This window comes from Sebastes umbrosus, chromosome 19 (genome assembly GCF_015220745.1).
Source record: "Sebastes umbrosus isolate fSebUmb1 chromosome 19, fSebUmb1.pri, whole genome shotgun sequence".
Taxonomy (NCBI): Eukaryota; Metazoa; Chordata; class Actinopteri; order Perciformes; family Sebastidae; genus Sebastes; species Sebastes umbrosus.
In genome coordinates, this window is record NC_051287.1 from 21,311,036 (window position 1) to 21,324,744 (window position 13,709).

General features: G+C 39.0%; 1 protein-coding gene across 5 annotated transcripts in view; it reads left to right on the forward strand.

The window, feature by feature from the left end:
- The window catches only part of pdlim5b (PDZ and LIM domain 5b), a 48,003-nt gene that overhangs the window by 28,730 nt on the left and 5,564 nt on the right, over positions 1-13,709 (forward strand). For 2 of the 5 annotated variants that reach the window (XM_037752712.1, XM_037752713.1), the window contains exons 4-8: positions 81-114; positions 442-947; positions 5,311-5,465; positions 8,665-8,692; positions 12,029-12,192. In XM_037752712.1, the coding sequence (XP_037608640.1) occupies positions 81-114; positions 442-947; positions 5,311-5,465; positions 8,665-8,692; positions 12,029-12,192 (887 nt within the window). Of the gene's footprint in view, positions 1-80; positions 115-441; positions 948-2,888; positions 2,912-4,536; positions 4,564-5,310; positions 5,466-8,664; positions 8,693-12,028; positions 12,193-13,709 lie in introns of all 5 variants that reach the window. The other 3 variants (XM_037752715.1, XM_037752714.1, XM_037752716.1) reach the window with 3 other exon arrangements.

The window sequence follows — 13,709 nt, forward strand, 5'->3', positions numbered from 1 at the left end:
CAATGTACACAGAAGTGTAGTTGAAGATGCGTTAGAGATGGGTGTGCAGCGTTTTTATGATTTCCTTTCTGTCTTCACAGACCCTCCAGTGCCCCTAAAGATGACGTACCCAAGGTATGAAATAAAAATATTCACATAAATACTAAAGTTCACCTGAATTCCATGTTGTTTATAAAATATTATACCAGTTTATTAAAGGTGAGCATGCTTATTTTGCCCTTCTGAGATTATGTCAGAGCACAGATTGGCTTGGCATGCATAGCTGACCTGAGAGGCCACATTTTATAGCACCTCTTATGGCACAGGCATGACTTTCTTTATTCATAATGTGAAAACACCTTTGATTTTGACGTGGTTGTTTTTGTGCAGTGCTTTTGAGAATGCTGCATGAGTTTATTGTGGATTTGCTGTGCACGCTGTGTGTCTCCGCCTTTTATCCAGGACGAGCCTCAAGAAATCATTAAGCCTGTCCCAATCACTCACCCTGCTCCGAGCACCGCATACACCAAGCCGTTGAGTCAGCCCAGTGCTGCATACAACAAGACGGCCCGGCCTTTTGGGGGGGGGGACAGCAGTGTGGTCACAGCTTCCTCCCCGGCCGCCCCCTCCATTCCCTCACAGTCATCCGCTTTCAAGCCGGCTGCCCCTTCTCAACCGCCACAGCCTCCGTTTCTGCTGAAGTCCAGCATCCCCGCTCCGGACTCAGCTCCCAGGCCCAGCCCTGGTCGCTCCACCTCCGCCTTCACCTCCCCGTCTGCCTCTTCCTCCTCATCTAACTCCTCCTCTCCAGCCAGAGTGACAGCCCCCTCCTCCAACCCTAATGTCCCGCAGCCCTCCGTCTATAACACACCTATCAACCTCTACTCCAACAACAATGCTTGTGAGGTGGTCATGGGACAGAGACGAGGTCTGTTGGAGAGCCAGGGGCTGTCAGAGAACTTCAATGGGTAGGTACCATTCAACAAACCCCGGTTACTATGGAAGTTTTTATTGGACTTTATTAGTTGTAACCAACAGAAGACATTCCACAAATGCACAGGAAGCGATCTGCAAATGCGAAATAGATGCACAAATGTGTAGATATCACTTTACATGTAAACCTTAAAATACGTATTTACAGAGTAAGTTATGTGTATTTGCAAATCACCCTGTATTATTTTTGTGGATGTGACTTTTACACAACACAAATACAAAAATACATGTTTGTGGATAGTGAAATATTTGCAGGTCATGGTACACATTTGTGGAATGTCTTCTGTGGATTACAACTAATAAAGTCCAATAAAAACTTCCATAGGTTACTATATTATTTCTTTAATGTTGCTGTCAGTGCAACATATCATAGAATGATTTAGCGCTTTAGTTAGCAGATCCAGAAGGAGTTGTGGTTCATAGAAGCCACAGATTAGTGGACATTTTTTGCTGCCTAGAAGAAAATAAAATATTCCGCTCTGCTCTTCCTAAATCTCGTTCTCGATTTCACCCCAAGATATGTGTCTCATTTGGAAAGCTAACACTGAAACAGCCCCATCACTTACTGTATGTTTTCACACAGCTGCATACCAGGAAAATCCGCAGCACATCTTGTTTGAATCTTCTACAGGGCAACTAGAGAGTCTAGACAACCTGCTAACTGATGCTACCGCCTGCCTACTGCATCTATAATTGACAGTGTGGTTCGCAGCACTGCCAAGCACACGCAGTCTGCCCAACAGGCACTGCTGGTGCAACACTTGTTTCTAATTAGCCAGACTTCTGGCAGCTCTGGGCCTTCTAGGGACCGGGGACGGAGCTAAGTTTGGCTTCATCAGCAGGTTTTGGATCACTGGTTGGGTTACAGTAGACTGAGCTAGGTTTGAGTGTTTTGCCACTCATTCTTTACTCTCTGTCACCTGAACAAAATAGGTCATAGAGATCTGTTTTTATTGGCTTTAAGTGAGCAAGTGGCTTTACACTTAAAGCTTCAGTTGGTAGAAATGGAGCAAATATGTTTAAAAAAAATATATTTTTATAAAAACGGTCACTATATCCTGACAGCAGTGCATGAGACAGGTAATCTAAAAAAAAACCAAAAAAACATGTGCCTCCGTTGTCCTGCGGTGCTCCTAACGGCATCTGCAAGGTTTCACATACTGGAGTAAAACAACCAATCAGAGCTGATCTGGAGTGTGCCGTCCAGCTGCCATCTATGCGCAGCTGTCAATCACTCAAACTCCGATCAGACGGTCAAACTAGGCAGCGCTGATCAAATATGAATCAATATTCTGTTACTGTAATGCCTATTTCTCGCCTCAAATTTTTTCAGAGACATCTTGTAGTGTACTGTTTAGCTGTAAAATGAGGAAGTTTGTGAGCCATGTTGAGATCAGTTGAGGAAATACCAAGCACCGCCCACCAGCCAGAGCACAGCCAATAGGAACGCTCTCTCTCTGTAATGACCTGTGATTGGCCAAAGTCTCCTGTCATGAGCTAGATTTTTTTGAAGCCTGAAAACAGAGCCATGAGGAGGTGCAGAAGTCTAGTTATCTCTCAGAACACTTGAATTACAATATGATGAAAGGTTATTATGGATTTTTTGTACAATGATGCCAAAAACATTCTGCCTACTGCAGGTTTAAATACATCTTTGAAACCTACAACCTACTGTTTTAAATGAACAGTAGTGAGAAAATTCTGACTGTCATCTTATACAGAGGTGGAGTGTATTTCTTGCAGCATGTGTGTGTCCTGACCAGCATGCTTTGTTTGTGGTTTTCCTAATGCGCATACTCTCAGAAGGGCCTTTCACTTAAAGGGTTTCGGACTAAGCTCCATTTCTCAAACTGCTCTATTCATGCTCTCGTCTTTGCTTCAATCCTTTTCCCCATTTGCCCCTTCTTTGCCCGCAGGAGGAAGAAGAGACAGACACCAAGTTAGTGCTGTGAATGATAATACATCTGCTGCAGTAGCTTTTTCTAACCACGCGGAATGTGATTACAGCCTTCACGTCTCTCTGGTTTATGATTACCAAAGGCATGCTATTGCACCTCTTTGAGCTAACCCCTCACAAACCTCCCAATCCATGCTCATCTACTTCCAGTATTTATTATTTATTATTTCAAGGTCCAAACAAGCTGCGAAACCCCCCGTAAATAATCCATCTCTGAGGCGCCACGGGACACCCAGCGGGGGGGTCAGCTCATACTGTCCCTTCATCAGGGCTCTGTGTTAGATAATACTGCATTTACAACCAGGCCTGTCAGCAGCACACACACACGGCTGCTCAAGTCAGCCAGCTCTGCATCTGTCTAGCTCCATCTGCTACTTTTGTCAGTGTGTTTACCCAAGGCCACACAAATCACTGCCAACTATATTCTGCTTTGGCTAAGAATAGACTGACTTGGGCTGTCTTTCATCATCCTTCACCTCGACTCACCTGACACACACACACACACACACACACACACACACACACAGAGATTGAAAAATTGCACATACTTGGACTTTTGACATTGAATTGACTCACAGCTTGAAACAAGCTCTTGAACTAAACTGTGCATGTAAACTCTTTAACATAAATATTATTGCACTCTAGAGTACCCTCAAATTATTTTAGGAAGAAAACCTTTATTTTTCAAAGCACATTACTTCCACCTTGTGGTGAGATGTGGTCACTGTCCCTCTCATCTCTCAAACACTCACTGTTGTTAACATGCAGATGGTGTGTTTAATTTCACCATTTTAGTATGATAAATCTAATTGCTTTATCAATTATTTATTTATTTATTTGAGTATTTAAGGAAAATGCACATAGTTGTATTATCTGTCTGACCTCTACTCCTCTACTCTGTGGTTTTCCTTTCTAATAGTGAGCCTCAGAGAAGACTTAAAGGTCCCATATTATAAAAAAGTGAGATTTTCATTTTTTTTTTATTATAAAGCTGGCTTAAGTCCTATATAAATACTGTGAACGTATCGAAACACTCAATCCACACGGAAATACACACAGCCTGGATTCAGAAACTCTGCGTTTGAAACAAGCTGTCACCATTTTCTGCCCATTGGTGATGTCACGAATATACAACATTTAGACCCCTTGACACAATTTTAAACGTAAACATTCTAAATATGTCCCAGTTTATTCCTGGTTGCAGTGTAATGTGAATGTCATCAGCTGACAGGAAGTAAACATGGACCCAAACTGTTGCCTAGCAATACAATTCTGTTGCAATTCCGTCAAAATGTGCTAAAACGGAGCGTTTCAGACAGAGGGTGAATACAGGCATATTCAGGCCGACAGTATGAGGAAAATAAAGAGTTTTTTTTAACATTACAGCATGTAAACATGTTCTAGTAGAAACACAAAATACAAGTATGAACCTGAAAACGAACATAATATGGGACCTTTAAGTAAGCATAGGTCAGAACAGTTTCTTGACTTATAAACAGCCCAGTGTTGTACAGTTTACTGTAGCACTTAATGTGACTTTTGAATTTGTGATCTTTTCTACCTTTGTGCATTTTTCCCTCCGCTACTTTCTCATTGCTCGCCTGCAGAACTCCACCTCCAGCTAGACCTAGGAGGTAACTGTGAAATCTAACAGCAGCTGGGTTATAATATAATGTGAAACATGTATCTATAAGCTGCACCCTTGATTGAATGATGAGCACCCATTGCATAGTACAATAATACGTCTACTGTGTGTGTTGGTTGGGAAAGTCAGTTGTTTGTGAGCTTGCATGTGTGTGTGTGTGTATGAACTTGAACATTGTTGTAACAGTTGATTTTAGCAGTGATGATCTCACAATCAGATCAGAAATACTTCATTGATCTTCATCTGGTCACAGTGTTCGCGTTACATTTGCTCTTATATAAACATAAAGAAATGTAAGAAAATAGAAATAAAGGAGTATGTAACATGTAAATTATGTACATAATGCTACACTATGTACATAATGCTACAATATAAACACAATATATGTAAAGAAATATAAGTAAGTATTAATAAAATTGAAAATAAGAAATGAGAAAATAAGAAATATGTACAAATATTTGCATTAAGACGTGCAATATATAATAAATAACCAGAGTGCAAGTAAAATAAATACGAAATGCTGAGAAGTGGGATCTATTAAGTGTGTTAAATATAAATGCCAGAATGGTATAAATAAGAATTAAATAAGAATATTTCTTGAAATGTACAGTACAAATGCAGTAATCATGACAGAGTATTGCACAGTTGAATTATTGCACAAATGATTGTAAAGTTAAGTCAGTCACATGTTGCCTTCCATGTCTGTAACATCATCTTGGTTGATCTGACTGTACAGGAAACCTAATGTGGAGGCAGAGGATCATGCATCCTCACCGAATGACGCAAGCAAGAAGCGTCTGATCGAGGACACGGAGGACTGGCACCCAAGAACCGGCACCTCCCAGTCCCGCTCCTTCCGTATCCTGGCTCAGCTCACCGGCACTGAGAATGGTGTGTACCAACCTCACTCTGCAGAGAAGAAGTACTCAGATCTCTTACTTCAGCAAAAGTAGTAATATCACAGTGTAAGAATACTCTGTTACAAGTAAAAGTCCTGCATTCATCATTTTACTTAAATAAAAGTACAAAGGTTTTAGCATCAAAATGTACTTCAAGTACCAAAAGTAAAAGTACTCATTATGCAGAATTTCATAATCATATATATTATATCACTGGATTGTAATTATTGATGGATTAATGTGTTCATCACTAATGTTGCAGCTGGTAAATTATTATTATTATTAATTTTTTACTAATTTCAACTACTTTATTTACTGATGGGTTGCTTAACCTATAGTAATACATCATACTTATTAGTTAATTTAAAATGAATAATTTAAATCTGTAAAGTAAATAGTAACTAATGTTGTCTAATAAATGTAGTGGAGTAAAAAGTACAATATTGGTATCCAAAATGTAGTGCTATAGAAGTATAAAGTAGCATAAAATGGTAATACTCAAGTAAAGTACAAGTACCTAAAAATTGTACTTAAGTACAGTACTTGAGTAAATGTACTTAGTTACATTCCACCACTGCTTATTACAGTGCATGTTTGTTTTAAGTGGTGAAACTGGCTGAATTTTTTAATTCTAGGAATTATTAGGAATATTTTAAGGCTCAGCTTTGTATTTCTGTCAGTTCCTTTTAGATCAAAACCACTTCTATCAAACCATCAAACCACTTTAGGGCCGGAATACATGACAGATTTATCTAAGCTGACCAATTTTAGGGTAATCCTCTGCCACATATTTTCCTAGGAAGCTTCCACACGACTTTAATTATGTCACCGCTTTATGATCATATTTCTTTTCATCAAAACGTCATTGCCTCTTTAGATTACAGCGATATACTCTCTTTAGTCAGAGTACTTTAAGACGGCTTTCATCACTGTATGATTTATTTATTTTTTTATATTACTGTTTTGACTATAAGTGACATTGATGGTAACACGAGCAGGCTGCGGCTTTGTGTCTCCCTCCATCCATAGAGGTTGTGTGGATGTGTGTGTGGATCTGCTTAACCGATGCAAAATGTCATTTACAGTAACTCAGTTATTAGAAACGAAGTAAGATGAGAGATTTGTCTGTCTCGTTCTCTCTCTTTTTGACCAATGATGTTACCAGACTGGTGTGCTGGAATATGTGATGTGCTTTGAACATTTGATGTGTATTCAGTGTGCCTGGTGTTTCTGCAGCTGTGAACAATTGGGGGGGGAGGTCCAGGAAGTCCTAATAGGGTCTAGTTTGCAGCAGTGGTGGAAAGTAACTAAGTACTTTTACTTAAATACTGCACTTAAGTATAATTTTGAGGTACTTGTGGTTTACTTTAGTATTTCCATTTCCTGCTACTTTATACTTCTACTCCACTAGATTAATGTAAGAAAAATATAATTACTAGTTACAAAAAACAAAAATATATTCAGTTTATAAAATACAATTTGTTAAGAATTAAACCAGTGGCTGATCTAGTTTGGCCCCCCAAAATTTTTAAATAGTTTCATTTAAATAACTGTTTGAATTCCAAAGAGATCAAATTCTCCAGCATTTCACAAAAAATCAAATATTAGAGAAAAGCCCAAAATAAAAAATAGAAATTTTTGAAGCAGAACTTTGTTTTTTTTCTTTTCTACCTGATTAATTATCTGACGACCACCTCAGATTTATTTTGTGACCCTGTGGAGTCTGACCTTAGGGTTGTGAACCACTGAACTAAACTACTGATATAATATAAATATAATAATATATAACTTGCAAAACAAGTACTTTTACTTTTCAAGTCAAGTCAATTTTATTTGTATAGCCCAAAATCACAAATTTGCCTCACGGGGCTCTACAGTCTGTGCAGGATACGACACCCTCTGTGCTTTACAGTGCGACCCTCTCATCGGATAAGGAAAAACTCCCCCCAAAATTCCCCTTTTAACAGGGAAAAAACAAAAAGTGGAAGAAACCTCAGGAAGAGCCACAGAGGGGAGATCCCCCTTCCAGGACGGACAGACGTGCAATAGATTTTGTGTGTAAAGAGTAATAACATAATGAAAATACAACATAGACAATCCATATGACAAAAATTAATACATATAATGTGAACATATTTGAGAAGGTGGATCCAGGAGGATGTCAAGCAGCTTCCCGGCGTTGCCAAATAGATAGAGCCAGAGCAACAGAACTTCCTCTCCATGCCAAATAGATAGAGCCAGAGCAATACAACCTCCTCTCCATGCCAAATAGATAGAGCCAGAGCAACACAACCTTCTCTCCATGCCAAATAGATAGAGCCAGAACAACACAACCTCCTCTCCACGCCAAATAGATAGAGCCGGAGCAACACGACCTCCTCTCCATGCCAAATAGATAGAGCCAGAACAACACAACCTCCTCTCCACGCCAAATAGATAGAGCCAGAGCAACACGACCTCCTCTCCATGCCAAATAGATAGAGCCAGAACAACACAACCTCCTCTCCACGCCAAATAGATAGAGCCAGAGAAACACAACCTCCTCTCCATGCCAAATAGATAGAGCCAGAGCAACACAACCTAATTTCCATGCCAAATAGATAGAGTCAGAGCAACACAACCTCCTCTCCACGCCAAATAGATAGAGCCGGAGCAACACAACCTCCTCTCCATGCCAAATAGATAGAGCCAGAGCAACACAACCTCCTCTCCACGCCAAATAGATAGAGCCAGAGCAACAAAATCTCCTTTCCATGCCAAATAGATAGAGTCAGAGCAACACAACCTCCTCTCCACGCCAAATAGATAGAGTCGGAGCAACACAACCTCCTCTCCATGCCAAATAGATAGAGCCAGAGCAACACGACCTCCTCTCCACTTTTGATACTTTAATTACATTTTGAATATGATACTTCTGTACTTTTACTTCAGTAAGATTTTAAATGAATGACTTTTACTTGTGTTGGAGTTCTTATACATCGTGGTATTGGTACTTTTACTTAAGTAAAAGATCCGAGTACTTCTTCCACTTCTTCCTGGTTTGCAGAGATTACACTCATTCGCTCATTCAGTTCTTAACACTGACAAGATGAACCTAGAACAAGTTGGAGCAGATATAGAGCTGCAACCAGTAGCAGCGTCGTTGTTTTACTCTATTTTCATTGGTGTTTTTTTCTTCTTCTCTGTTGCAGAGCAAGCTCCAGACAACAGTGGAAAGAAGTAAGTGGTTGGTGGTTTTTAATTTCATTTCATTTGGTATGTGGTTGTGAGTGTTCATTCCCTCTCCGTCTTTTGAGTATTTTTGTATGTTACCGAGTGAAAGGCAATCCATTTTATAATAATAATAATTTCTTGATCATGGAGGTTTCACATTCAGAATTGGCCCTCAAAGTACTCATGTTAGCATGTCTAGGAGCCAGTGATTCAGAGTTAAGCACTGATTTCCTGATCTCATCGTCCCGCAGTATCACGCTTAATTTAAAGCTTAATTTGGAGAAAGCGCTTTGAGAGGAAGACGGTTGAGTGGAGACAGACGTAGACTCAGCTTAGGCTGTGATTGCTACTGCTCTCCTCAGTCTTAAAGTCAATTTGATCTGCAGTAAACACAGTCTGCCCTCCAGGACCAGTTTTTTCAACCAATCAGTGTGTCACTCACTGGAACCTGTGGGTAATGAAGTGGTATTGTGGGTAATATTAGCAGCCCTGCCAGAAGGAGATTCCTGCTCTCCTTCTGTTCGTGAGATTTTTTAGGGCATATTACACATCTGCCTTGGCTTATAATTCAAATACACATCTGCAAGTCTCTCGTTTCATATTCATCTCCAACTGTGCTACTTTTTGGTGCCTATTTTCCCCTTCATTTATCCATGTGGTCTCTCTTGTGTTATCTTTGACTTTTCTTCTAACCTTTCCAACTTTCCCCTTCTCTCTCCTTTTTTTTCTTTCTCTCTTTTAATCCTGTCCTATGGGGAAAATCAGAACGAACAAACTGGACCCAGAAGTTATAGGAGTCATGTACAACAAGCTGAGAGATTGGCATCATGGTGTTTCGGCGGGTGTGCTAAACGTGCTGTAGGCACGGTTTTGTCTTGTCTTGTTTCACGTTTTATTTATTTTTGAGCATCATTATGTGCATTGCCTCCTTTCTGCATACCAAGAATAATAATAATAGTTCCAGCCTTTATCTGGCACACTATATAAGGACTTCTTCAATGTCCCAAAGTTAAAACAACAAGAGTAAAAAGTGAAAAGAGAATGTTTTTTATGCACAAACAAACAAACTCTTTGTGTAAAAATTGTTTTAAGGTACATATTATCTTGCTATATGTAGCTATGTTTCAAAATGTAAATGAAATGCATGCATGCAAGTAAATATGGATGTGTGCAACATTACAGCATGCATTCTTCTTTGCAGCATATGGTTTATTTCCGAGCCTCCACTCCTCTGCACACTTTCTGTAATCTTATATTAAATTTTTCTGAGCATGTCTTTGTCTTTTTCCTCTATTTTCTACACTAACCAAAGTAGATCCATTTGTCAGCTTTGGATGATTTTACCTCAATAAACTCTTTTTCTTTCTTTTCTGCTGTTGCTTATTTCTTAATCTTTCGCTTCTTCTTTTTCTTCTTGCCGGGCAGAAAAAAGTTTGATATGAAGGAATCAGTTGTGCATGAAGAGTAGAGGGTTAAAACATGTGTTTAGTGTACTTATTACAATCCAATATGAGTCAGTTCTGTTATCGGTAATAGTTCTCTATAAGCACCAACAACCATGAGAACCTTTTTTTATATTTATTTTGGTTGTGTTGTTATTACTATGATCTGTTTTCCATTAAAAGAGCTCAGGTTAGTCATCATTGGAATTTTAGGCCACAGACGTGAGATATCAAACCAGCAGGCGATTGCATTTCATTCCTAAAGTCCTGATTCTCATGTCAATCAGACAGAAACACCTAACAGGCGGGATAAGGGAAAGAAAACACATGAGTCAGGATCCAAAACATGATGAGATATAAAACCATAAATCCTTGGTTGACAGGCTCTGTTGTTAGTAACATGCAAACCCAAACAGCTTCAGGGTTAGAAATTATTAACCTGTTGGTGCAAATCCTTTGCTCAACTGGTCTATCTGAGCAGCAACAGAGCCTACATGATGGATGAACTTGTCTTTGTCAGGTTTTTTTGGATTTTCTGAGCCCTGTTACACCTATATGTCCCCCACGGATGGCGTGAAAAGTATTTAAGATTTAATCAAATATTGTATAATTAGAGAAGCAGATTACCAAACTGTATTAAATCAGTAAACATTGTATTGAATAAGTAGCTTGCCAAGCTAATCAGCTGAACTTGAAATGAAAGCTGTGAAACTTAACAAGGAGTGGGGACTAGGAACACCGGTGTTTCTCATTTTCTACTAAAATATATTGTGGCTCTTAACATTTTGCGCTGCCACGGGAAAAGAAACCACCAAAGTGTCTCCGTCTCTGCTGTTTCAGGAGAATAAAAGCAATAACCACAGCTAAAATTATACCTCCAGAAATGATTGTGGGGTGAGCTTATAGCTACGTGTAGAGCAGATACATCACCACCTGTAATTGTTTCCTCATGTCAGTAATTGACAAACCATGTGGACAGTGGGCAGCAGTGCATATCCTTATTGGAAAGCGCCCCATAATTGCCCTGATTGTTACCATGTGTCACTGAGATCCGACCAGCTGATTGTAAACGTTTGTACCTGCAGTTGACCAGCTCACACTAAGCATTTAGTTAGTCTGTACTGGAGGTTCAGTTCAACTGGTGGCACAGTCCCACTCTTAGATTTCTTTCTTATTCAAGCTTTTTCCACGGTCTGTACAGAAAACGGTAACACTTCATTTTACAGGTCAGCAAATATCATGGTAATGAGGTGATAATTAGCAAGTAACCTATTTGAAGTTTCTTTGGAAGTACTGTCAAATTACCCCAATATTTAACTCAAAATGTATCAAAAATTACTTTATTATAAAATAAATATAAATAAATAAATAAATATAAAATAGCATATAATTGTTAAAATATTTCAAATAAGTTATTTGCTAATTATTATCTATTTATCAGCAGACATGGAAATAAAGCATATCAATTAACTTTGTATTCTTTTCCTGGAAATGTATTAAATAAATTAGTAATATAATTATTAAATAATGTTTATAATAAATTAGTAATATAATTATTAAATAATGTTTATAATAAAGTAATTTTTGATAGTAATTAGTTGTAATTTGGCAGTAATTCCAAAGAAATTTCAAATAGGTTACTTGCTAATGATCAGCTATTTAGCATGAATTTTGCAGACCTCTAAAATGAAGTGTTACACAGAAAATTGTTTAAATCGTAGCAACATGATATATAAATACCACACCACATAGGAGAGAAAAGCTGTGACCATGATGGGTGTTTCCACAAAAAAAAAGAAAGGTCAGAGAAGATGAACAAATACAGTATATGTATGTACAAATATATATGTGTGTTGTAGTGATTTAGGAAAAATATAAAATATGTACATCTCTTTCCTAGTGAGGCAGTTGACCAAACCACTCCCGCTGCGTACACCTCGCCTGCAGCCAAAACATTTTCCAAATCTGCAGCATCACCCAGGAATGGCAACGTCGTCCCTGCTTCCACATACAAGAGCCCAGCGGCCCAGAACAAGCCTGTTTTCCAGGCTGGAGGTCCACCAGGTAGAGGAACACTTCTGTTATTTACTGCCACCTAAATGGTTGTAGTTTTGCAAAATTGATTTTGTGTAGTTGCTTCTTTTAGCCTACAGAGGGCAGCCCCATTCTTTCACATCACTACTGCTCTGCCATAACATTTATCACAGGTTTAATACCTGACGCTAAGCCATTTAAGATTACGAGCTCTATAAAAACAGAGGTATTCCGTTAATGAGCTCAGATTATTGGATTTTCCCAAGATCGCCTTAGTTAAATAGATTGTGAAACTGAGAATTATGTATTTTATTTTGTGTGAAGGCCGCTCTTTAAATCCAGCAATCCCTGCCACGAGACCTCAAGGTGGTCGGGGTAAATATTTGCTGAAAGGCATCAGTCAAGGGTCATTATTAGCAGTACTAAGACACAAGTGTCTACTCATACATGAACAGATGCACTATGTGCCCTGACGTATTTCCCCAGAGGCCTTTTTATGAAACGGCTGCTGAAAGGTGCCACAGGGAGAGGGCTAGAGAGGCACACAGTTAGTTCTCTGTTGGCTGTGTTATTTATCAGATTAACACATACCTGAGTTCAAGTAAACAGGCACGTATCTCATAGTGGCCATGTGCTATTGGGCTGGATATGTGGAATGTGACATTTATTTACATGAATTAATAATGTTGGCACTTTAACTGCAAGGGCCTTCTAAAGCAAGACATTTTTAGAATATTTAAGCCTACAAAAAAATCATTTTAAAGGTCATATAATCACATTAAAATGTTATACATAGGGGATTATACATATATAGTTTGTCAGAGTGACTCCTTTGCATTGCTCTCCATCCCTCTGTCTCTGAATTCAGAGAGACAGAACAGACAAAACAGAGATTTGCAGTCCTGTTCTGATTCAGGTTTTTCTTTCTCCTTATCTTCCTCGTACAGCCAGACAGCAATGACAGACTCACAAATGTCTGTTTCACTTTCTGTCTTATTTCATGTGGCTCAGCCCTCAATCTTTGCTCTTGCCAAAAGGATTCGTCGGGAATGTTTTTGCCCCACTGACAGCTTGTCGCCATGCACCTCACTGTGCCAGCTTTCACACAGATAAGGTCATGAAGCGCCACAGAAAAATATCCAGCGTAATTCCCTGCATCAATACCGCATTCAGTTACATTTGATGTGTTTATCCATTTTTTATATTTTCAATTTGGTTTTTTTTAAACAGATTTCAAGCTGCAGTGCGTAGAATTGGAGCAAATATGATTTTAAAAAAATAGTTATTTTTATAAAACGGTTACTTTATCCTGACAGTAGTGCATGAGACAGAATCTAAAAAAAAATCATGTGTCTCCGGTGCTCCTAACGGCATCTGCAATATATCACAGACCAGAGGAAAACAACCAATCAGAGCCGAGCTTGAGGCTGCCGTCTCTGAGCAGCTGTCAATCACTCGCGAACTCCGATCAAACGGTCAAACTAGGCAGCGCTGATCAAATATCAATCAATATTCTGTCACTGTAATGTCTTTTTCTCGTCTCAAAT